The 22,424-nt window shown below is 39.7% G+C and overlaps 3 protein-coding genes and 1 long non-coding RNA gene across 6 annotated transcripts in view; 3 read left to right on the top strand and 1 right to left on the bottom strand.

Moving 5' to 3' along the window:
- LOC141764535 (uncharacterized) overlaps window positions 1–22,424 on the bottom strand; it is a 256,854-nt gene that overhangs the window by 57,272 nt on the left and 177,158 nt on the right. The gene's annotated exons all lie outside the window — the stretch shown is intronic.
- Window positions 5,163–7,812, top strand: LOC141765317 (zinc finger protein RFP-like). The gene has a single exon (XM_074631379.1). The coding sequence runs from the start codon at window positions 5,650–5,652 to the stop codon at window positions 7,072–7,074; it is 1,425 nt and encodes a 474-aa protein (XP_074487480.1). The 5' UTR covers window positions 5,163–5,649; the 3' UTR covers window positions 7,075–7,812.
- Window positions 12,424–14,067, top strand: LOC141765316 (E3 ubiquitin-protein ligase TRIM21-like). Of its 3 annotated transcripts, none has more exons than XM_074631376.1 (2): window positions 12,427–12,653; window positions 12,690–14,067. In XM_074631376.1, the coding sequence occupies exons 1-2, from the start codon at window positions 12,427–12,429 to the stop codon at window positions 14,065–14,067; spliced, it is 1,605 nt and encodes a 534-aa protein (XP_074487477.1). The 3 variants fall into 3 exon arrangements, with proteins under 3 accessions (XP_074487479.1, XP_074487477.1, XP_074487478.1); XM_074631377.1 differs by having other exon boundaries at window positions 12,427–13,108; window positions 13,232–14,067; XM_074631378.1 differs by having other exon boundaries at window positions 12,424–14,067.
- Window positions 17,904–19,550, top strand: LOC141765315 (E3 ubiquitin-protein ligase TRIM21-like). Its single transcript, XM_074631374.1, has one exon. It carries the CDS (start codon window positions 17,907–17,909, stop codon window positions 19,548–19,550), a length of 1,644 nt encoding a protein of 547 aa, XP_074487475.1. The 5' UTR covers window positions 17,904–17,906.

Genomic DNA, 22,424 nt, shown 5'->3' with positions numbered 1-22,424 from the left:
ATATACATATTCAGTGGCAATATACAATGTAAACCTGTTGTCTTCAGAATTAATCTTCAGGGCTGTTTTTCTGACACCATGAAAAGTCGACTGTTTAGAGATTCATGGTTCTCACAGGACAGCGACGCTAAAAACAAACGATGATCTTATAGACCATGATGCATTGCTGTAGATTAAACTAGCCAACATTATATAAAGGAGTTAAAATTAGCACAACCTTAAACATCTACAGCAGTAAAATGCAACATACACATTAATGCAGCAGTAATATTAATCCAGAAACATCAGATATAATAGTAAAACACCGACAGGGAACATTTTACTGCACAATCAATACTTACTTTTCATACATTAAGTAAATTTTTCTGATAAAGACAACCACTCAGTTTCGAAAAGTTACTCTTGTGTACTCTTTCTGTGAGCAATTAAGAGATGAATAAATTAGCTAATTAATGTATCCATCAACAGAAAAATTAATCTGTAAATATTAATCAATTAATTGTTTATGTAATTCTTTTCAAGATTCAAGAGTTTTATTTTCCATTTGCACCTAAGTACATTGGAATTCTTTGCAGTTTACACCGAGTCAAATTTAAGAAAGGAAAAAAGGTAGAAAAGGCCCAAGGTAATTACAGTACAAAATAATTAGCACATTCAACTCAACACAATAAATAAATAAATTATTAAAATATAAAACGCCCTCAGTGTAGTCAATAAATAAACTAAACTACCCTCTGCATAGGAATGATACCCCCACAATACAAATATACAGTAAATATATATATATGCTCCATGACCATGTTAAAAGAACTTGTAACTCTCAAAAATATAAAAAAAAAGAAGAAATAATTAAGATATTTCAGACAATTACACAGTGGAAGGCAGCATGTTGCACAGCATTACAGTCCATTCAGTTCAGGTGTAATGTGTGTCGATAAAGATATGGAGGTGAGGTGAGGTGTGGAGTATTTGTGTCCCTCTTTAACGTCCTTTGCCACCAGTCTTATTGTAGCTGGGAAGAAGCTGTTGTAAAAGCGTGCTCTGAGAGTGGAGATGCTCTCTGGCCTGTCGTGCCTCAGGGTGTGTCCTGATTCCCTCCACCTAAACAGAGAGTGAGCTGGGTGGTGTCTGTCCCTCAGGATGCTCTGTGCCCTCCTCCTGCAGCGCTGGGTGTATATCATGTCCATGGAGGGGAGGTTAGAGCCAATGATTCTTTCTCCAGTTTTTATGACCCGCTGCAGCGATTTCCTCTCAGCCTGGGTAGCATTCCCAAACCAGACCGTGATGCCGCTGGTGAGGATGCTTTCCACCAGTCCTCGGTAGGCCAGGGTGAGGGGCTGACGTCTGAGTCCAGCCTTCTTCAGCAGCCTAATGAAGTGCAGCCGCCGCTGAGCTTTCTTCACTGTTTCAGTAGTGTTTTTGGCCCAGCTCAGGTTGTCAGTCGGGTGAAGGCCGAGGAACTTCAAACTGTCAGCCCGCTCCACCTCTGTGTCCTGGATGATGAGAGGCTGCAGATGGGGGGCTCTCCTCCTGAAGTCCACGATGAGTTCTTTTGTTTTTTCTATGTTGAGAAAAAGGTCGTTGTCCTCTCCATAGCTGATGATTTTTTTGACCTGTTCCCTTAATGCAGACTCGTCCCCACCTTGGATGAGGCCGAGGATGGTTGTGTCATCTGCATACTTAATAATGATGTTGTTCTTCTCAGTGGAAACATTGTCATGGGTGTATAGTGCAAACAGTTTTGGGCTGAGGCAGCAGCCCTGAGGGGTTCCTGTGCTGACTGTGAGCTCGGCAGAGATCTTATCTCCCATCCTCACCACCTGTGGTCTGTCAATCAGAAAGTCCAAAATCCAGTTGCAGGTGGCTGTTGGGACCCCGAGGCTAGCTAACTTCACAGTCAGCTTCATTGGCTGGATTGTATTAAAGGCGGAGCTGTAATCCAAAAAAAGTATGCGTGCATATGTCCTGTTACTGTCCAAGTGTTGGAGTGTGGAGTGAAGTGCCAGTGCCACTGCGTCATCCACTGACCTGTTTGAGCGGTAAGCGAACTGTATGGGGTCCAGGGAGTCAGGAATCACTACGTTAATTGATTGAAGAACCAGCTTCTCCAGGCACTTCATGGCTACTTAGGTGAGTGCCACTGGCCTGAAGTCATTCAGTGTATGTGTATCTGGTTTCTTCGGGACCGGTATGATGACAGACGACTTGAAACACCTAGGGACTGTTTCCTGTGTGAGAGAGGTGTTGAAGATGTCTGTGTACACCCCTGACAACTGTTCCACACAGGCCCTCAAGACTCTCGGTGACACTCCATCAGGTCCAGCTGCCTTGCGTGGATTCACCTGCTTCAGAACCCTCAGAACCTGTGTGTGTATCACCTGTAATGCAGTCTCATCAGGGTTATGGGGGGCTTTTGAGGGGGTGTCTCCATTCAGTCTGTCAAATCTAGCATAGAAGCTGTTGAGGTTGTCTGGAAGAGTGGTGTCCCGAGCTTCTGTCCTTGTCGTGCTTCTCCTGGAGTTAGTGACAGATTGGATTCCCTGCCACATACTATGTGTGTTGTTATCCAGGTAACAGCTCTCAAGTTTCTGGGAGTACGCCCTCTTTGCAGCTTTTATGGATTTTTGTAGCTCATATCGGGCAATTTTTATACTCCACAGTGTCCCCTGACTTAAAAGCTGCACACCGTTTCCTGATCTTCAGACGAACATCTGCATTAACCCAGGGCTTTTGATTGGGAAAGACACAAATAGTCAGGGAGGGAACACACATGGAAGTGCACCAGTCAACATAGCTGCTAACAGTCTCTGTGTACTCATGGATGTTGTCTGTCGCCTCTTTAAAGATGTTCATGTCTGTGGCCTCCAAGCAGCCTTGTAGCTCTGCCAGCGCACTGTCATTCCACCTTCTGACAGTCCTCATTGTGACAGGGTTAGCTCTTAGCTTTGTGATGTAAATGGGTTGTAGCAGGATAGCCAGGTGGTCAGATTTACCAAAATGAGGCTTGGGGACAGCAATGTAGGCCTTCTTTATGTTGCTGTAGTAACGGTCCAGTGTTTTGTCACCTCCGGTGGAGAAGTTCACAAACTGATGGAGTTTGGGCAGAGTTTTCTTCAGTTCACAGTGATTGAGATCCCCAATGTCAAAAATTCACAGATCCCAGCCTCTCGAATGTGAATATTTGGTGGTTTCTGGGTCTTCTATCATATTAAACCAAATATCGTTGGATAATTATAAATCATAATGGGTATTTGTGACTTTTTTTCTGATATTTTATGCACCAAGAGATTAATCAATAATGCAAATAATTGTTAGTTGCAGCATTAGAGCTTTAATTCTGTTTTATAGGCCTACATCTTTTCAGCTGTTGTTGGGTTTTAAACATTTAATTAGTATTAAGTGAATGATTAATGGTCATTATTTTTACTAGTTATTCAGTCATCCGGTTATTGAGTTTTAATGTCTAATATGCATTTATGTTGTTATTATTTTAATCAGTCATCACTGCAATAAAATCCTGTGCAGAAGAAGAAACCTTTTGTGTGAGTGTTTTATTTTGAAACTGGAGTCTTGTCCACAAAGTCACAAAGGTTTTCACAGGTTGGATGTGTTTCTCAATTGTGGCCACTAGATGTGAGCATGACAACACACATCAGAGGGAGGAGAGTTTGTTAAAGGCATGCACAGACTGCACACACCACTCAACTTCCTGGTCTGATTCAGCAACAACTAATAGGAACAAAGCAAAAACAAGAATTACATGAGAAGGTTAGAACATTACAGGACAAACAGTGAGCTGAAATCTGGACAGACAGTGTGATTGTTGCAGAGCTGTAGAGGACTGTAAAGTGGCTGCTGGTTTCTGCTGACCCTAAGATGTATTCTTACATGTGGGATTGACTTTTTTTTTGTGAAAACTGTCCTGGTGGTTGCAGGAAAAAGAAGATAAAAAAAGTAAAAAAGTCTCCCTAAAGATTAAACATATCTTGTGCCAAATATCTGTAACTATACTGAAGGTATTCTGTCTAACCCTGAAGGAGGAAACACAACCTCACAAACAGAGCTGCTGTAAGAGGTGGAGCAACACTGGAAGGAGGAGAGCTTCAACGTCACATTACAGAAATGAAACTGCATGTTTGTCAGAGAGCTGCAGTCGAGACAAGTCTCTGTGTTTCTGTCTAAAGAAATATTAAACTGAGTTCATCAGGTCTTTCTCAACAACAACAGACTCAAATACTGGTGAGTGCAGCTGATAATACTTACTGTGTTTCAACAACCAGCATTAACACAAAACTTACAGCTCTAATCAAACAGGAAGTTACACTCTTTTCATTTCATATTGACCAGTGTTGGTACTCTCTTATTCACATGTTGTGTGTATATGCCGGTATCAGCAATCTCTTGTGACTTATTCCTATTTAGTCATTATTTCTTTAAGCATGTTAAACTGTGTCAGTCATAATCAGTTGTGATTTTATTGCTGTATATATACTTGGGCTATATGCATCTTCTATAGTAGGCCTATAATACTCCAATAATATTCACACTGGAACATTATAGGGTTAAGGTGGTGTGTTTGTATATAATGTTAATAGTTAAAATGCTTTCCTGTGTTATTTGTAGCCTTCAGCATCTCTCTATAATATATTATAGGATGTCTATAGGCTGGAATCAACAGCAGCCAGACAGACAGGCAGGTATACATGCAGAGCTGAGGTGTGTGAGCTCTTCATTCAGGTTTTAGGAGCAGAGTCCCAGTCAGGATGCTCCTACATATTATACAGAGACACATTATGAATTTATACAGTTAATAAAAGATACTAGGAGATATTGGGTTTGGGGGTCATTCCCCAAGAAAATTTAAAGGTTTTCGACTTAAAACTACGCATTTTACATCATTATGGACCATTATTATTACTAGTTAAATGATTATTTTTTTTATTTATCACAGCCTTCATCTGAACATTTAATTCTTCTGGAAATGTTTGTCCTGTAAAATCATATTCTCTAAATCAGAAGAGCTGATTCAGAAAACGTTTAATGTTTCATTAATTATATTTGTTTAGAAATAAAAATATAAAGGTTATGACAAACAGTTCACTAATTATTTTACAAAAAATGATATGGAGAGGGCAGAGGAGAGGACAGGCAGTTTGTGAGAAGTTCCGGTACGCATGAAAAAGTCACAGTACGCCAAGGAGTAAAATGTAGAAGTGCCGGTAAGGTGTACCGCTGCGTACCGGCTCACTTCGAGCACTGATAATGACACTTGTCAGATGGACATCTCAGTTAAATGAAACATACCTATAAATTCAAAATAATGTTTTTCAATATTGCAGCAATCATACTTTGATATTAGTTTCATACAAATGATTAATACATGTAAATAAAAACATTTTATAATACTTTCACTTTTGTTCTCAGTGTGTAGATATGGCTGCTGCCAGCAATCTGCAATCTGAAGATCAGTTTCTGTGCTCCATCTGTCTGAATGTGTTCATTAATCCAGTCAGTATACCATGTGGACACAACTTCTGCAAAAACTGCATCACTGAACACTGAAATACTAGTGACAGGTGCCAGTGTCCAAAGTGTAAAGAGGCTTTTACCATAAGACCTGATTTGAGGATCAACACCTTCATCTCTGAGATGGTTGTTCAGTTCAAACAGTCAGCTCAACAGAAAACCAGCAGCAGCAGCTCAGAGCAACAAGTGTCCAAACCAGGAGAAGTTCCCTGTGACGTCTGCACAGGAACCAAACTGAAGGCCCTGAAGTCCTGCCTGGTGTGTCTGGCCTCCTACTGTGAGACTCACCTGGAGCCTCATCTGACAACTTCACGTCTGAAAAGACATCAGCTGATCGACCCTGTGGAGAACCTGGAAGACAGGATGTGTACGAAGCACGATAACCCTCTGGAGCTGTTCTGTAAGACCGACCAGACATGTGTCTGCATGCTCTGCCATGTTGTAGACCACAAGATGCATGATGTTGTTCCTCTGAAAGAAGAATATGAAGGAAAGAAGGCCGAGCTGGGGAAGACAGAGGCTGAAATTCAGCAGATGATCCAGAAGAGACGACTGAAGATTCAGGAGATCAAACACTCAGTTGACCTCAGTGAGGAAGATGCAGACAGAGAGATAGCAGAAGGTGTTCATGTCTTCACTGCTCTGAAGGAGTCTGTTGAGAGAGGCCAGGCCAATCTCATCAACACGATCAAAGAGAAGCAGAAAACAACAGAAAAACAGGCCGAAGCTTCCATCAAAGAGCTGGAACAGGAAATCTCTGAGCTGACGAAGAGAAAGACTGAAGTGGAGCAGATCAAACGCTCTGAAGACCAACTCCATCTTCTCCAGAGTGTCCAGTCCCTGAAAGCTGCTCCACCCACCAAAGACTGGACAGAGGTCAGTGTCCGTCCATCATATGAGGGGACTGTGAGGAGAGCTGTGGCTCAGCTGGAGGAGACACTCAGTAAAGAGATGAAGAAGCTGCTTGAAGATGAGCTGAAGAGGGTCCAGCAGTATGCAGTGGATGTGACTCTTGATCCTGATACAGCTCATCCTGATCTCATCCTGTCTGATGATGGGAAACAAGTGAATGATAGTGATGTGAGGAAGAATCTCCCAGACAACCCAAAGAGATTTTCTAATTATGTTAATGTCTTAGCAAAGCAGAGTTTCTCTTCAAGCATATTTTACTTTGAGGTTCAAGTTAAAGGAAAGACTAAATGGACTTTAGGAGTGGCCAGAGAGTCGATCAACAGGAAGGGAATCATCCCACTGAACCCTCAGAATGGTTACTGGACTATATGTTTAGGAAATGGAAATGAGTACAAAGCTCCTGCTAGCCCTTCAGTCAGTCTCTCTCTGAAGTCTCGGCCTCAGAAGGTGGGGGTGTTTGTGGATTATGAGGAGGGTCTGGTCTCCTTTTATGACGTAGATGCTGCAGCTCTTATCTACTCCTTTACTGGCTGCTGCTTCACTGAGAAACTCCTCCCATACTTCAGTCCTGAACTTAATCATGGTGGTAAAAACTCTGCCCCTCTGATCATCTCTCCTGTCAATCAAGCTAAGTAGACTGATGATATTTAAATGAAAAGGTTCACTGTCATATAACAGAACAAATATACATATTCAGTGGCAATATACAATGTAAACCTGTTGTCTTCAGAATTAATCTTCAGGGCTGTTTTTCTGACACCATGAAAAGTCGACTGTTTAGAGATACGTGGTTCTCACAGGACAGCGACGCTACAAACAAACGATGATCTTATAGACCATGATGCATTGCTGTAGATTAAACTAGCCAACAGTATATAGAGTTAAATTTAGCACAACCTTAAACATCTTCAGCAGTAAAATGCAGCATACACATTAATGCAGCAGTAATATTAATCCAGAAACATCAGATATAATAGTAAAACACTGACAGGGAACATTTTACTGCACAATCAATACTTTTACTTTTTATACGTTAAGTACATTTTTCTGATAAAGACAACTACTCAGATTCAAAAAGTTACTCTTCTGAACTCTTTCTTTGATCAATTAAGAGCTAATTAATTTATCAATCAACAGAAAAATTAATCCACAAATATTTATCAATTAAATTTGTAATTTTAGTTTCCAGCCTCTCGAATGTGAATATTTGCTGGTTTCTGGGTCTTTTATCAAATTAAACCAATTATCGGTGGATTATTATAAATCATAATGGGCATTTGTGACCTTTTTTCAGACATTTTATGCACCAAGAGATTAATCAATAATGAAAATAATTGTTAGTTGCAGCATTAGAGCTTTAATTCTGTTTTATAGGCCTACATCTTTTCAGCTGTTGTTGGGTTTTGAACATTTAATTATCATTAAGTGAATGATTAATGGTCTTTATTTTTAATAGTTATTCAGTCATCTGGTTATTGGGTTTTAATGTCTAATATGTATACATGTTGTTATTAATTGAATCAGTCATCACTGCAGTAAAATCTTGTGCAGAAGAAAAACATTTTTGTTGATGTGTTTTATTTTGAAACTGGAGTCTTGTCCTCAAAGTCACAAAGGTTTTCACAGGTTGGATGTGTTTCTCAACTGTGGCCACTAGATGTGAGCATTACAACACATATCAGAGGGAGGAGAGTTTGTTAAAGGCATGCACAGACTGCACACACCACTCAACTTCCTGGTCTGATGAAAACTGTCCTGGTGGTTGCAGGAAAAAGGAAGATAAAAGAAGTATAAAAGTCTTCCTAAAGATTAAACGTATCTTGTGCCAAATATCAGTAACTATACTGAAGGTATTCTGTCTAACCCTGAAGGAGGAAACACATCCTCACAAACAGAGCTGCTGTAAGAGGTGGAGCAACACTGGAAGGAGGAGAGCTTCAACGTCACATTACAGAAATGAAACTGCATGTTGGTCAGAGAGCTGCAGTCGAGACAAGTCTCTGTGTTTCTGTCTAAAGAAATATTAAACTGAGTTCATCAGGTCTTTCTCAACAACAACAGACTCAAATACTGGTGAGTGCAGCTGATAATATTTACTGTGTTTCAACAACCAGCATTAACACAAAACTTACAGCTCTAATCAAACAGGTAGTTACACTCTTTTCATTTCATATTGACCAGTGTTGGTACTCTCTTATTCACATGTTGTGTGTATCTGCCGGTATCAGATATCTCTTGCAACTTATTCCTATTTATTCATTATTTCTTTAAGCATGTTAAACTGTGTCAGTCATAATCAGCTGTGATTTTATTGCTATATATACTTAGGCTATATGCATCTTCTATAGTAGGCCTATAATACTCCAATAATATTCACACTGTAACATTATAGGGTTAAGGTGGTGTGTCTGTATATAGTGTTAATAGTTAAAGTGTTTTCCTGTGTTATTTGTAGCCTTCAGCATCTCTCTATAATATATTATAGGATGTCTATAGGCTGGAATCAACAGCAGCCAGACAGACAGGCAGGTATACATGCAGAGCTGAGGTGTGTGAGCTCTTCATTATGAATTTATACAGTGAATAAAAGATACTAGGAGATATTGGGTTTGGGGGTCCTTCCCTGAGAAAATTTGAAGGTTTTTGACTTAAAACTACGCATTTTACATCATTTTGGACCATTATTATTACTAGTTAAATTATTATTTTTATTATTTGTCACAGCCTTCATCTGAACATTTAATTCTTATGAAAATTTTTGTTCTGTAAAATCATATTCTATGAATCAGAAAACTTTTAAATACTCTTTCATCAATTATATTTGTTCACAAAAAAAAGTTATGACGAACAGTTTATTAATTATTTTACAAAAAGGATGTGAACATTGTATTGATAAATTACAGCACCCTCGTTCTCACTTGATATTATGGTTAGCCTAGCCACCATAACCAGTCTGACTGTTCACTGACTGCGCTGTGTGTGTTGATGTGTGTGGAGCTCCGACAAGGCCTATTATAGGGGGCTAGGTCACGGGCGGACATGGCACCGGGGGTATGTCACATGCACAGTGTAACTGAAGCTGCGGCCGTGCATTGCGATTGGTTCAATTTCGGCAAAGGCAGACCAGATTTTTACTGCGCATGTGTTGTACCCCAAGGATATGATGCGTCCTCAGCCTCCTTCCATAGGCCTTAAACAGCAGCAGGAAGAGGCTGCAGCTTTAGCCCTGGAGCCCATATGAACATAGTACCTATTATGCCCTGATATCGCAATTCAGTTTTTTGTCTCGATGATGCATATCGTCATGTTTTTATATCGCAATATTTTGTTGCACAATATTTCGTCACACCCCTATTAATAATAGAACGCGATTTTACATTATATAAAACTCCACATTGCAGAACATTAACATATGGCATATCATTTATTATTCCACATAAATACTTTGAAACAAATCTCCCAAATTCACTCCAAGCCCGAATAGCAATAGTTAAAATGGATGTACTCCCTCGTGTTAATTTTTATTCTTCTATGATACCTCTTGCTCCTCCTATTGGGTTTTGGGAAAAACTACACAAGTCAATCTCCAAATTCATATGGAAAGGAAAGAGGCCTCGTTTAAAATTCACAACTCTCCAACGAGACAAGACACAGGGAGGGCTGGGTCTACCAAACTTTAAGGTGTACTTCTGGTCCTTTGTGTTACGTCCTCTCTCTACATGGCTCAACCCTAGTTCTTCAGCCTCTTGGAGACCAATTGAGGAAAATTTATCAACGCCTCAAAGACTACAAGACCTAGTGTATTCCAACATACCATTGAAAAAAGCCAAATTACGTTTAGGCCCTATAATTTCATTTCTACTTGTAACCTACCGTACTGTAATGAAGCAGACGCATGCAGATCTTAAATGGCACAATCACTCACCAATTTTCAATCATTTCTCCCTTCTTTCCGGCAACATACCTTTCTCATTTCCACAATGGAAGACCAGGGGAGTAAATATATTAAAGGACCTGTATGGTGATAGTGGCTTACGAGCCTTTAACGATTTACGCGCTGAATATGATCTCCCGGGCTCATCGTTTTTTTTCTATTTGCAGTTGAGGTCAGCCATGCGGACATATGGTGTACCATGGGGATTAACGCTCCCTACACACCCTCTTCATAAAATATTGGTTTCAGTGGGATTAACACGAGGGATGGTTTCTAAACTTTACACATTTATTTCTGTACCATGTAAACATTTATCAGCAGAAGCTGCATGGCGTAGGGACTTAACCGATATAAATGACGAAGAGGTTTCCTGGGACACGGTGTGGAAAAATTTGTGTGGTACATCTAAAAATCCAGATCAATTAATACACTATAAATTTGCCCACAGGATGTACCTCACCCCTAGAAAGCGTCACTCTATGAAGATCATTACATCCCCCAATTGCGATCTGTGTCCATCTGGTGCTCTGGGTTCATTCTTGCATATGTACTGGAAATGCCACGCTGTGTCTCAATTCTGGAAGCAAATATCTCTCACCTTAAGCGACATTCTTGAAGTTAGGATTCCACTCTCACCTATTTTATTTTTATTAACTGATGACTCCTCTTTAAATCTGTCTTTGCAACAGAAACGTATTTTATGGGCTGGTCTTACTGCAGCCAAGAAAATGCTGGCCTTAAGATGGCAACCACCGCACTCCTTGACTAGACAACAGTGGGCTAACTCGATGTTAGAAATTATCTTGATGGAGGGGTCTGTGGCCCGAATGCACGGGGCCAGCGGTAAGACCCTCAGAGCGTGGGATGCAGCTTACAATCTAGTTAAAGATAAGACATAGCGTGATCGACAGTAACTTTGTTTTTTTTTTTTTTTGTTTAAGGGAAAGAGATCAGGGGTGGGGGGTATTTACGGGTCGCCTTGGGAAGGGAGGGGGGACATAGGGTTGTGCATTAGACCTGGAATGATGGTTTTGTATATGTACCTGTGTATGGGGGGAGGGGGATGTATAAAAGGGATAAAATGAATGATATGGAACATCTTTCTCTATACCTTTTCAATAAAAAAGAATTGATCACAAAAAAAAAAAAAATAAATACTTTGAAACGTTAACTGGTTATCATCGTGGCATAACCCCTTTCTACCGGTATAGATATAATAGAAGTCGGGGTATTTTCACACTATAATCTATCTTTTGAGACTAAGATAGAGGATATACCTCAATGTTTATGCCAATCATATTTATGTAGGTACAAAACGGCACATGCTGTTGCAGGGAGTTAAATGCTGTGAACTAATAAATATAGATCCCCCTTCCTGGCAGACAGGCTGTATACCTGCCTATGCAGACTCGAGCCAATATTGCAATTTACAGTAAAAGTATCAGGTGTCTACATAAAAACACACATCGTCATTTCAGACTGAATAATAATTAATATGCCATATGTATGCCTAGTTAATGTTATGCAGCGTGGAGTTTTATTAATGTGTGATCGCATTTTATCATTAAACATGCCAAAAATAATACAGCGCGGTCAAATGCGCTTCTGATGTGAACAGCCAGGCTTCAGCTCGCTTGGCGATTAATAACGCCGGCTTCCGTTCAATACGTGAACCCATGCAGCGCAACTACGCTGGCGCTGTACTGTTATGAATCTCCATTATAGATCTCCCAGAGAACCTGATGTGGAGAGGGCAGAGGAGAGGACAGGCAGCTTGTGAGAAGCTCCAGTACTCATGAAAAAGTCACAGTACGCCAAAGAGTAAAATGTAGAAGTGCCGGTACGGTGTATCGCTGCGTACCGGCTCACTTGGAGCACTGATTATGACACTTGTCAGATGGACATCTCAGTTAAATGAAACATACCTATAAATTCAAAATAATGTTTCTCAATATTGCAGTAATCAAACTTTGATATTTGTTTCATACAAATGATTAATACATGTGATCTGAAATATTTTATAATACTTTCACTTTTGTTCTCAGTGTGTAGATATGGCTGCTGCCAGCAATCTGCAATCTGAAGATCAGTTTCTGTGCTCCATCTGTCTGGATGTGTTTACTGATCCGGTCAGTACACCATGTGGACACAACTTCTGCAAAAACTGCATCAATAAACACTGGAATACTAGTGACAGGTGCCAGTGTCCCATGTGTAAAGAGGTTTTTACCACAAGACCTGATTTGAGGGTCAACACTTTCATCTCTGAGATGGTTGTTCAGTTCAGACAGTCAGCTCAACAGAAAACCAGCAGCAGCAGCTCAGAGCAACAAGTGTCCAAACCAGGAGAAGTTCCCTGTGACGTCTGCACTGGAACCAAACTGAAGGCCCTGAAGTCCTGCCTGGTGTGTCTGGCCTCCTACTGTGAGACTCACCTGGAGCCTCATCTGACAGCTTCACGTCTGAAAAGACATCAGCTGATCGACCCTGTGGAGAACCTGGAAGACAGGATGTGTACGAAGCACGATAAACCTCTGGAGCTGTTCTGCAAGACCGACCAGACATGTGTCTGCATGCTCTGTCATGTTCTAGACCACAAGATGCATGATGTTGTTCCTCTGAAAGATGAATATGAAGGAAAGAAGGCCGAGCTGGGGAAGACAGAGGCTGAAATCCAGCAGATGATCCAGAAGAGACGACTGAAGATTCAGGAGATCAAACACTCAGTTGACCTCAGTGAGGAAGATGCAGACAGAGAGATAGCAGAAGGTGTTCAGGTCTTCACTGCTCTGAAGGAGTCTGTTGAGAGAGGCCAGGCCAATCTCATCAACACGATCAAAGAGAAGCAGAAAACAACAGAAAAACGGGCCGAAGCTTTCATCAAAGAGCTGGAACAGGAAATTTCTGAGCTGACGAAGAGAAGGACTGAAGTGGAGCAGCTCTCACGCTCTGAAGATCAACTCCATCTTCTCCAGAGTGTCCAGTCCCTGAAAGCTCCTCCACCCACCAAGGACTGGACAGAGGTCAGCGTCCGTCCATCATATGAGGGGACTGTGAGGAGAGCTGTGTTTCAGCTGGAGGAGACACTCAGTAAAGACATGAAGAAGCTGGTTACAGCTGAGCTGAAGAGGGTCCAGCAGTATGCAGTAGATGTGACTCTTGATCCTGATACAGCTAATCCCTGTCTCATCCTGTCTGAAGATGGGAAACAAGTGAATCATGGTGATGTGAGGAAGAATCTCCCAGACAACCCCGAGAGATTTTCTAATGGTGTTTTTGTTTTAGGTAAGCAGAGTTTCTCTTCAGGCAGATTTTACTTTGAGGTTCAAGTTAAAGGAAAGACTAAATGGGACTTAGGAGTGGCCAGAGACTCGATCAACAGGAAGGGAGTCATCACACGGAGACCACAGAATGGTTACTGGACTATATGGTTGAGAAATGGAAATGAGTACAAAGCTCTTGCTGGCCCTGATGTCAGTCTCTCTCTGAAGTCTCAGCCTCAGAAGTTGGGGGTGTTTGTGGATTATGAGGAGGGTCTGGTCTCCTTTTATGACGTAGATGCTGCAGCTCTTATCTACTCCTTTACTGGCTGCTGCTTCACTGAGAAACTCCTCCCATTCTTTAATCCTTGTTTTAATTATGGTGATAAAAACTCTGCCCCTCTGATCATCTCTCCTGTCAATCAAGCTGAGTAGACTGATGATATTTAAATGAAAAGGTTCACTGTCATATAAACGAACAAATATACATCTTCAGTGGCAATATACAATGTAAACCTGTTGTCTTCAGAATTAATCTTCAGGGCAGTTTTTCTGACACCATGAAAAGTCGACTGTTTAGAGATACGTGGTTCTCACAGGACAGCGACGCTACAAACAAATGATGATCTCATAGACCATGATGCATTGCTGTAGATTAAACTAGCCAACAGTATATAAAGGAGTTAAAATTAGCACAACCTTAAACATCTACAGCAGTAAAATGCAACATAGCCATTAATGCAGCAGTAATATTAATCCAGAAACATCAGATATAATAGTAAAACACTGACAGGGAACATTTTACTGCACAATCAATACTTTTACTTTTCATACATTAAGTACATTTTTCTGATAAAGACAACTACTCAGTTTCAAAAAGTTACTCTTGTGTACTCTTTCTGTGAGCAATTAAGAGATGAATATAGAATTAATTAATTTATCAATCAACAGAAAAATTAATCTGCAAATATTAATCAATTAATTATGTAATTTCACAGATTCCAGCCTCTCAAATGTGAATATTTGCTGGTTTCTGGGTCTTCTATCATATTAAACCCAATATCGTTGGATTATTATAAATCACAATGGGCAATTGTGACTTTTTTTCAGATATTTTATGCACCAAGAGTTTAATCAATAATGAAAATAATTGTTAGTCGCAGCATTAGAGCTTTAATTCTGTTTTATAGGCCTACATCTTTTCAGCTGTTGTTGGGTTTTGAACATTTAATTAGCATTAAGTGAATGATTAATGGTCATTATTTTTACAAGTCATTCAGTCATCTGGTTATTGGGTTTTAATGTCTGATATGCATTTATGTTGTTATTCATTTAATCAGTCATCACTGCAATAAAATCCTGTGCAGAAGAAGAAACGTTTTGTTTGAGTGTTTTATTTTGAAACTGGAGTCTTGTCCACAAAGTCACAAAGGTTTTCACAGGTTGGATGTGTTTCTCAACTGTGGCCATTAGATGTGAGCATGACAACACACATCAGAGGGAGGAGAGTTTGTTAAAGGCATGCACAGACTGCACACACCACTCAACTTCCTGGTCTGATTCAGCAACAACTAATAGGAACAAAGCAAAAACAAGAATTACATGAGAAGGTTAGAACATTACAAGACAAACAGTGAGCTGAAATCTGGACAGACAGTATGATTGTTGCAGAGCTGTAGAGGACTGTAAAGTGGCTGCTGGTTTCTGCTGACCCTAAGATGTATTCTTACATGTGGGATTGACTTTTATTTTGTGAAAACTGTCCTGGTGGAGGAAACACATCCTCACAAACAGAGCTGCTGTAAGAGGTGGAGCAACACTGGAAGGAGGAGAGCTTCAACGTCACATTACAGAAATGACACTGCATGTTTGTCAGAGAGCTGCAGTCGAGACAAGTCTGTGTTTCTGTCTAAAGAAATATTAAACTGAGTTCATCAGGTCTTTCTCAACAACAACAGACTCAAATACTGGTGAGTGCAGCTGATAATATTTACTGTGTTTCACAACCAGCATTAACACAAAATTTACAGCTCTAATCAAACAGGAAGTTACACTCTTTTCATTTCATATTGACCAGTGTTGGTACTCTCTTATTCACATGTTGTGTGTATCTGCCGGTATCAGCAATCTCTTGCAACTTATTCCTATTTATTCATTATTTCTTTAAGCATGTTAAACTGTGTCAGTCATAATCAGTTGTGATTTTATTGCTATATATACTTGGGCTATATGCATCTTCTATAGTAGGCCTATAATACTCCAATAATTTTCACACTGTAACATTATAGGGTTAAGGTGGTGTGTTTGTATATAGTGTTAATAGTTAAAGTGATTTCCTGTGTTATTTGTAGCCTTCAGCATCTCTCTATAATATATTATAGGATGTCTATAGGCTGGAATCAACAGCAGCCAGACAGACAGGCAGGTATACATGCAGAGCTGAGGTGTGTGAGCTCTTCATTCAGGTTTTAGGAGCAGAGTCCCAGTCAGGATGCTCCTACATATTATACAGAGACACATTATGAATTTATACAGTGAATAAAAGATACTAGGAGATATTGGGTTTGGGGGTCCTTCCCCAAGAAAATTTGAAGGTTTTTGACTTAAAACTACGCATTTTACATCATTATGGACCATTATTATTACTAGTTAAATGATTATTTTTATTATTTATCACAGCCTTCGTCTGAACATTTAATTCTTATGAAAATGTTTGTTCTGTAAAATAATATTCTATAAATAAGAAAACTTTTAAATACTCTTTCATCAATTATATTTGTTCACAAAAAAAAAGTTATGACGAACAGCTTATTACTTATTTTACAAAAAGGATGTGAACATTGTATTGATAAATTACAGCACCCTCGTTCTCACTTGATATTATTGTTAGCCTAGCCACCATAACCAGTCTGACTGTTCACTGACTGCGCTGTGTGTGTTGATGTGTGTGGAGCTTCGACAAGGCCTATGAAAGGAGGATAGGTCACGGGCGGTCATGACTCCGGGGGTATGTCACATGCACTGTGTAACTGAAGCTGCGGCCATGCGTTGCGATTGGTTCAATTTCAGCAAAGGCAGACCAGATTTTTACTGCGCATGTGTTGTACATCAAAAATATTACACGTACTTAGCCTCCTTCCATAGGCCTTAAACAGCAGCAGGAAGAGGCTGCAGCTTTAGCCCTGGAGCCCATATGTATATAGTACCTATTATGCCCTGTTATCGCTTTTCAGTTTTTTTTTCTTGACGATGCATATTGTCTCGTTTTTATATCGCAATATTTTGTGGCACAATATTTCGTCACACCCCTATTAATAATAGAACGCGATTTCACATTATATAAAACTCCACATTGCAGATCATTAACATATGGCATATCATTTATTATTCCACATAAATACTTTGAAACATTAACTGGTTATCATCGTGGCATAAGCCCTTTCTACCGGTATAGATATGATAGAAGTCGGGGTATTTTCACACTATAATCTATCTTTTGAGACTAAGATAGAGGATATACCTCAATGTTTATGCCAGTCATATTTATGTGGTTACAAAACTGCACATGCTGCTGCAGGGAGTTAAATGCTGTGAACTAGTAAATATATATCCCCCTTCCTGGCAGACAGGCTGTATACCTGCCTCTGCAGACTCGAGCCAATATTGCAATTTACAGTAAAAACTATCAGGTGTGTGCATAAAAACACACAATGTCATTTCAGGCTGAATAATAATTAATATGCCATATGTATGCCTAGTTAATGTTCTGGTGCGTGGAGTTTTATTAATGTGTGATCGCATTTTATCATTAAACATGCCAAAAATAATACAGAGCGGTAGAATGAGCTTCTGATGTGAACAGCCAGGTTACAGCTCGCGCGGAGATTAATAAAGCCGGCTTCAGTTCCCTACGTGAACCCACGCAGCGCAACTACGCTGGCGCTGCACCGTTATTTATCCTGATGTGGAGAGGGCAGAGGAGAGTACAGGCAGCTTGTGAGAAGCTCCGGTACGCATGAAAAAGTCACAGTACGCAAAGGAGTAAAATGTAGAAGTGCCGGTAAGGTGTACCGCTGCGTACCGGCCCACTTCGAGCACTGATAATGACACTTGTCGGATGGACATCTCAGTTAAATGAAACATACCTATGAATTGAAAATAATGTTTCTCAATATTGCAGTAATCATACTTTGATATTTGTTTCATACAAATGATTAATACATGTGTAACAAAACATTTAATAATACTTTCCCTTTTGTTCTCAGTGTGTAGACATGGCTGCTGCCAGCAATCTGCAATCTGAAGATCAGTTTCTGTGCTCCATCTGTCTGGATGTGTTCACTGATCCAGTCACTATACCATGTGGACACAACTTCTGCAAAAACTGCATCACTGAACACTGGAATACTAGTGACCAGTACCTGTGTCCGATGTGTAAAAAGGTTTTCAACACAAAACCTGAGCTGCACGTCAACACCTTCATCTCTGAGATGGTTGTTCAGTTCAGACAGTCAGATCAACAGAAAACCAGCAGCAGCAGCTCAGAGCAACAAGTGTCCAAACCAGGAGAAGTTCCCTGTGACGTCTGCACTGGAACCAAACTGAAGGCCCTGAAGTCCTGCCTGGTGTGTCTGGCCTCCTACTGTGAGACTCACCTGGAGCCTCATCTGACAGCTTCACGTCTGAAAAGACATCAGCTGATCGACCCTGTGGAGAACCTGGAAGACAGGATGTGTACGAAGCACGATAAACCTCTGGAGCTGTTCTGTAAGACCGACCAGACATGTGTCTGCATGCTCTGCCTCGTTTTAGACCACAAGATACATGATGTTGTTCCTCTGAAAGAAGAATATGAAGGAAAGAAGGCCGAGCTGGGGAAGACAGAGGCTGAAATCCAGCAGATGATCCAGAAGAGACGACTGAAGATTCAGGAGATCAAACACTCAGTTGACCTCAGTGAGGAAGATGCAGACAGAGAGATAGCAGAAGGTGTTCAGGTCTTCACTGCTCTGAAGGAGTCTGTTGAGAGAGGCCAGGCCAATCTCATCGACACGATCAAAGAGAAGCAGAAAACAACAGAAAAACAGGCCGAAGCTTTCATCAAAGAGCTGGAACAGGAAATCTCTGAGCTGACGAAGAGAAAGACTGAAGTGGAGCAGCTCAAACGCTCTGAAGACCATCTCCATCTTCTCCAGAGTGTCCAGTCCCTGAAATTTGCTCCACCCACCAAGGACTGGACAGAGGTCAGTGTCCGTCCATCATATGAGGGGACTGTGGTGAAAGCTGTGGCTCAGCTGGAGGAGACACTCAGTAAAGAGATGAAGAAGCTGATCGCTGAGTCAGAGCTGAAGAGGGTCCAGAAGTATGCAGTGGATGTGACTCTTGATCCTGATACAGCTAATCCTAATCTCATCCTGTCTGATGATGGGAAACAAGTGAATCATGGTGATGTGAGGAAGAATCTCCCAGACAACCCAGAGAGATTTCCTAATTATGTTCTTGTTTTAGGAAAGCAGAGTTTCTCTTCAGGCAGATTTTACTTTGAGGTTCAAGTCAAAGGAAAGACTCAATGTTCTTTAGGAGTGGCCAGGGAGTCGATCAACAGGAAGGGAAGCATCACATGGAGACCTGAGGATGGTTACTGGACTATATGTTTGACAAATGGAAATGAGTACAAAGCTCTTGCCGACCCTCCAGTCAGTCTCTCTCTGAAGTCTCAGCCTCAGAAGGTGGGGGTGTTTGTGGATTATGAGGAGGGTCTGGTGTCCTTTTATGACGTAGATGCTGCAGCTCTTATCTACTCCTTTACATGCTGCTGCTTCACTGAGAAACTTCTACCATTCTTCGGTCCTGGTCTTAATTATGGTGGTAAAAACTCTGCCCCTCTGATCATCTCTCCTGTGAATCAAGCTGAGTAGACTGATGATATTTAAATGAAAAGGTTCACTGTCATATAACAGAACAAATATACATATTCAGTGGAAATATACAATGTAAACCTGTTGTCTTCAGAATTAATCTTCAGGGCTGTTTTTCTGACATCATGAAAAGTCGACTTTTTAGAGATACGTGGTTCTCACAGGACAGCGACGCTACAAACATGTGATGATCTCATAGACCATGATGCATTGCTGTAGATTAAACTAGCCAACAGTATATAAAGGAGTGAAAATTAGCACAACCTTAAATATCTACAGCAGTAAAATGCAACATACACATTAATGCAGCAGTGATATTAATCCAGAAACATCAGATATAATAGTAAAACACTGACAGGGAACATTTTACTGCACAATCAATACTTTTACTTTTCATACGTTAAGTACATTTTTCTGATAAAGACAACCACTCAGCTTCAAAAAGTTACTCTTGTGTACTCTTTCTGTGATCAATTAAGAGCTGAATAAATGAGTTAATTAATAAATCAATCAACAGAAAAATGAATCTGCAAATATTTATCAATTAACTTTGTAATTTTAGTTTCCAGCCTCTCAAATGTGAATATTTGCAGGTTTCTGGGTCTTCTATAATATTAAACCAAATATCGTTGGATTATTATAAATCATAATGGGCAATTGTGACTTTTTTTGTGATATTTTATGCACCAAAAGATTAATCAATAATGAAAATAATTGTTAGTTGCAGCATTAGAGCTTTAATTCTGTTTTATAGGCCTACATCTTTTCAGCTGATGTTGGGTTTTGAACATTTCATTATCATTAAGTGAATGATTAATGGTCATTATTTCGTCATATTTTGACTAGTTTTTGTGTGAGTGTTTTATTTTGAAACTGGAGTCTTGTCCACAAAGTCACAAAGGTTTTCACAGGTTGGATGTGTTTCTCAACTGTGGCCACTAGATGTGAGCATGACAACACACATCAGAGGGAGGAGAGTTTGTTAAAGGCATGCACAGACTGCACACACCACTCAACTTCCTTTTCTGATTCAGCAACAACTAATAGGAATGAAGCAAATACAAGAATTACATGAGAAGGTTAGAACATTACAGGACAAACAGTGAGCTGAAATCTGGACAGACAGTATGATTGTTGCAGAGCTGTAGAGGACTGTAAAGTGGCTGCTGGTTTCTGATGACCCTAAGATGTATTCTTACATGTGGGATTGACTTTTTTTGTGTGAAAACTGTCCTGGTGGAGGAAACACATCCTCACAAACCGGTGAGCGACGCTACAAACATATGATGATCTTATAGACCATGATGCATTGCTGTAGATTAATCTAGCCAACAGTATGTAAAGGAGTTAAAATTAGCACAACCTTAAACATCTTCAGCAGTAAAATGTAACATACACATTAATGCAGCAGTAATATTAATCCAGAAACATCAGATATAATAGTAACACACTGACAGGGAACATTTTACTGCACGATCAATACTTTTACTTTTCATACGTTAAGTACATTTTTCTGATAAAGACAACTACTCAGTTTCAAAAAGTTACTCTTGTGTACTCTTTCTGTGATTAATTAAGAGCTGAATAAATTAGTTAATTAATATATCGATCAACAGAAAAATTAATCTGCAAATATTAATCAATTAATTGTTTATGTGATTTTTTAAAGCAAAAATGTCAAATATTCACAGATTCCAGCCTCTCAAATGTGAATATTTGCTGGTTTCTGGGTCTTCTATCATATTAAACAAAATATCGTTGGATTATTATAAATCATAATGGGCATTTGTGACTTCTTTTTCAGATATTTTATGCACCAAGTTATTAATCAATAATGAAAATAATTGTTAGTTGCATTATTAGAGTTTTAATTCTGTTTTATGGGCATACATCTTTTTAGCTGTTGTTGGGTTTTAAACATTTAATTATCATTAAGTGAATGATTAATGGTCAGGATTTTTACAAGTTATTCAGTTATCCGGTTATTGGGTTTTAATGTTTAATATGCATTTATGTTGTTATTCATTTAATCAGTCATCATTGTAAATGACTCCTAAATGTGTATTAAGGTCTGTTTATAAGGTAATTACTTTCTGCAAGCTTTTATTTTGAAAGTCGCCTTTTTACATTACGTGACTTTTATTTTGACGCCACCTCCTGGCGGAAGAAGGATACTGCTACGGAGATTTAGTGAAGGAGGGAAAGCACGCAATTGCGCTGCTTTATGTCATCATAAACTGATAATTAAGCGCCTAGCCAGTACGGGAACAAGGTTTTGTGTGTTGAATATGTTTTATGATTATATGCAGTAACATTATGTGATTTAGGTGGACGCATTTACAGCGTTTGTGTTTAATTGTGTCGTCATTCTGACGGTCTTGCTAACATTAGCTTTTCATGGACATTGCTGTAATGCTAGCTTTCTAGCCTTTCATGTGCACATATTAGGCTTAAGGTTTGATTAATGCTAATACGTATGGCAAATACAGTATATGGATAAGGTTTGTAATGTTTATATTTTTAGTAAGAGCTCATTTTATTTTATTTGTCTGTCCTTTAGCTCTTACGGTGTTTAAGGAAGAAAGGTGTTTAAGGAAGAAAGGTGTTTTCTGAAGGAAGGATTTTACAGAAAGCAAAGTGAATTTGTGTTCAAAATATGGCTGACGGCTGAACATAAAGAAAAGGCTTCCGAAACATCAGTACGCTTCACCATTGTCTGGCTGAGGTTCGCTACAATCACTGCAATAAAATCCTGTGCAGAAGAAGAAACTTTTTGTGTGAGTGTTTTATTTTGAAACTGGAGTCTTGTCCACAAAGTCACAAAGGTTTTCACAGGTTGGATGTGTTTCTCAAGTGTGGCCACTAGATGTGAGC

This window comes from Sebastes fasciatus, chromosome 3 (assembly GCF_043250625.1).
Source record: "Sebastes fasciatus isolate fSebFas1 chromosome 3, fSebFas1.pri, whole genome shotgun sequence".
NCBI classification, from domain to species: Eukaryota; Metazoa; Chordata; class Actinopteri; order Perciformes; family Sebastidae; genus Sebastes; species Sebastes fasciatus.
The sequence above is the reverse complement of the archived record's forward strand: the minus strand, read 5'-3'. Positions and strand labels throughout refer to the sequence as shown.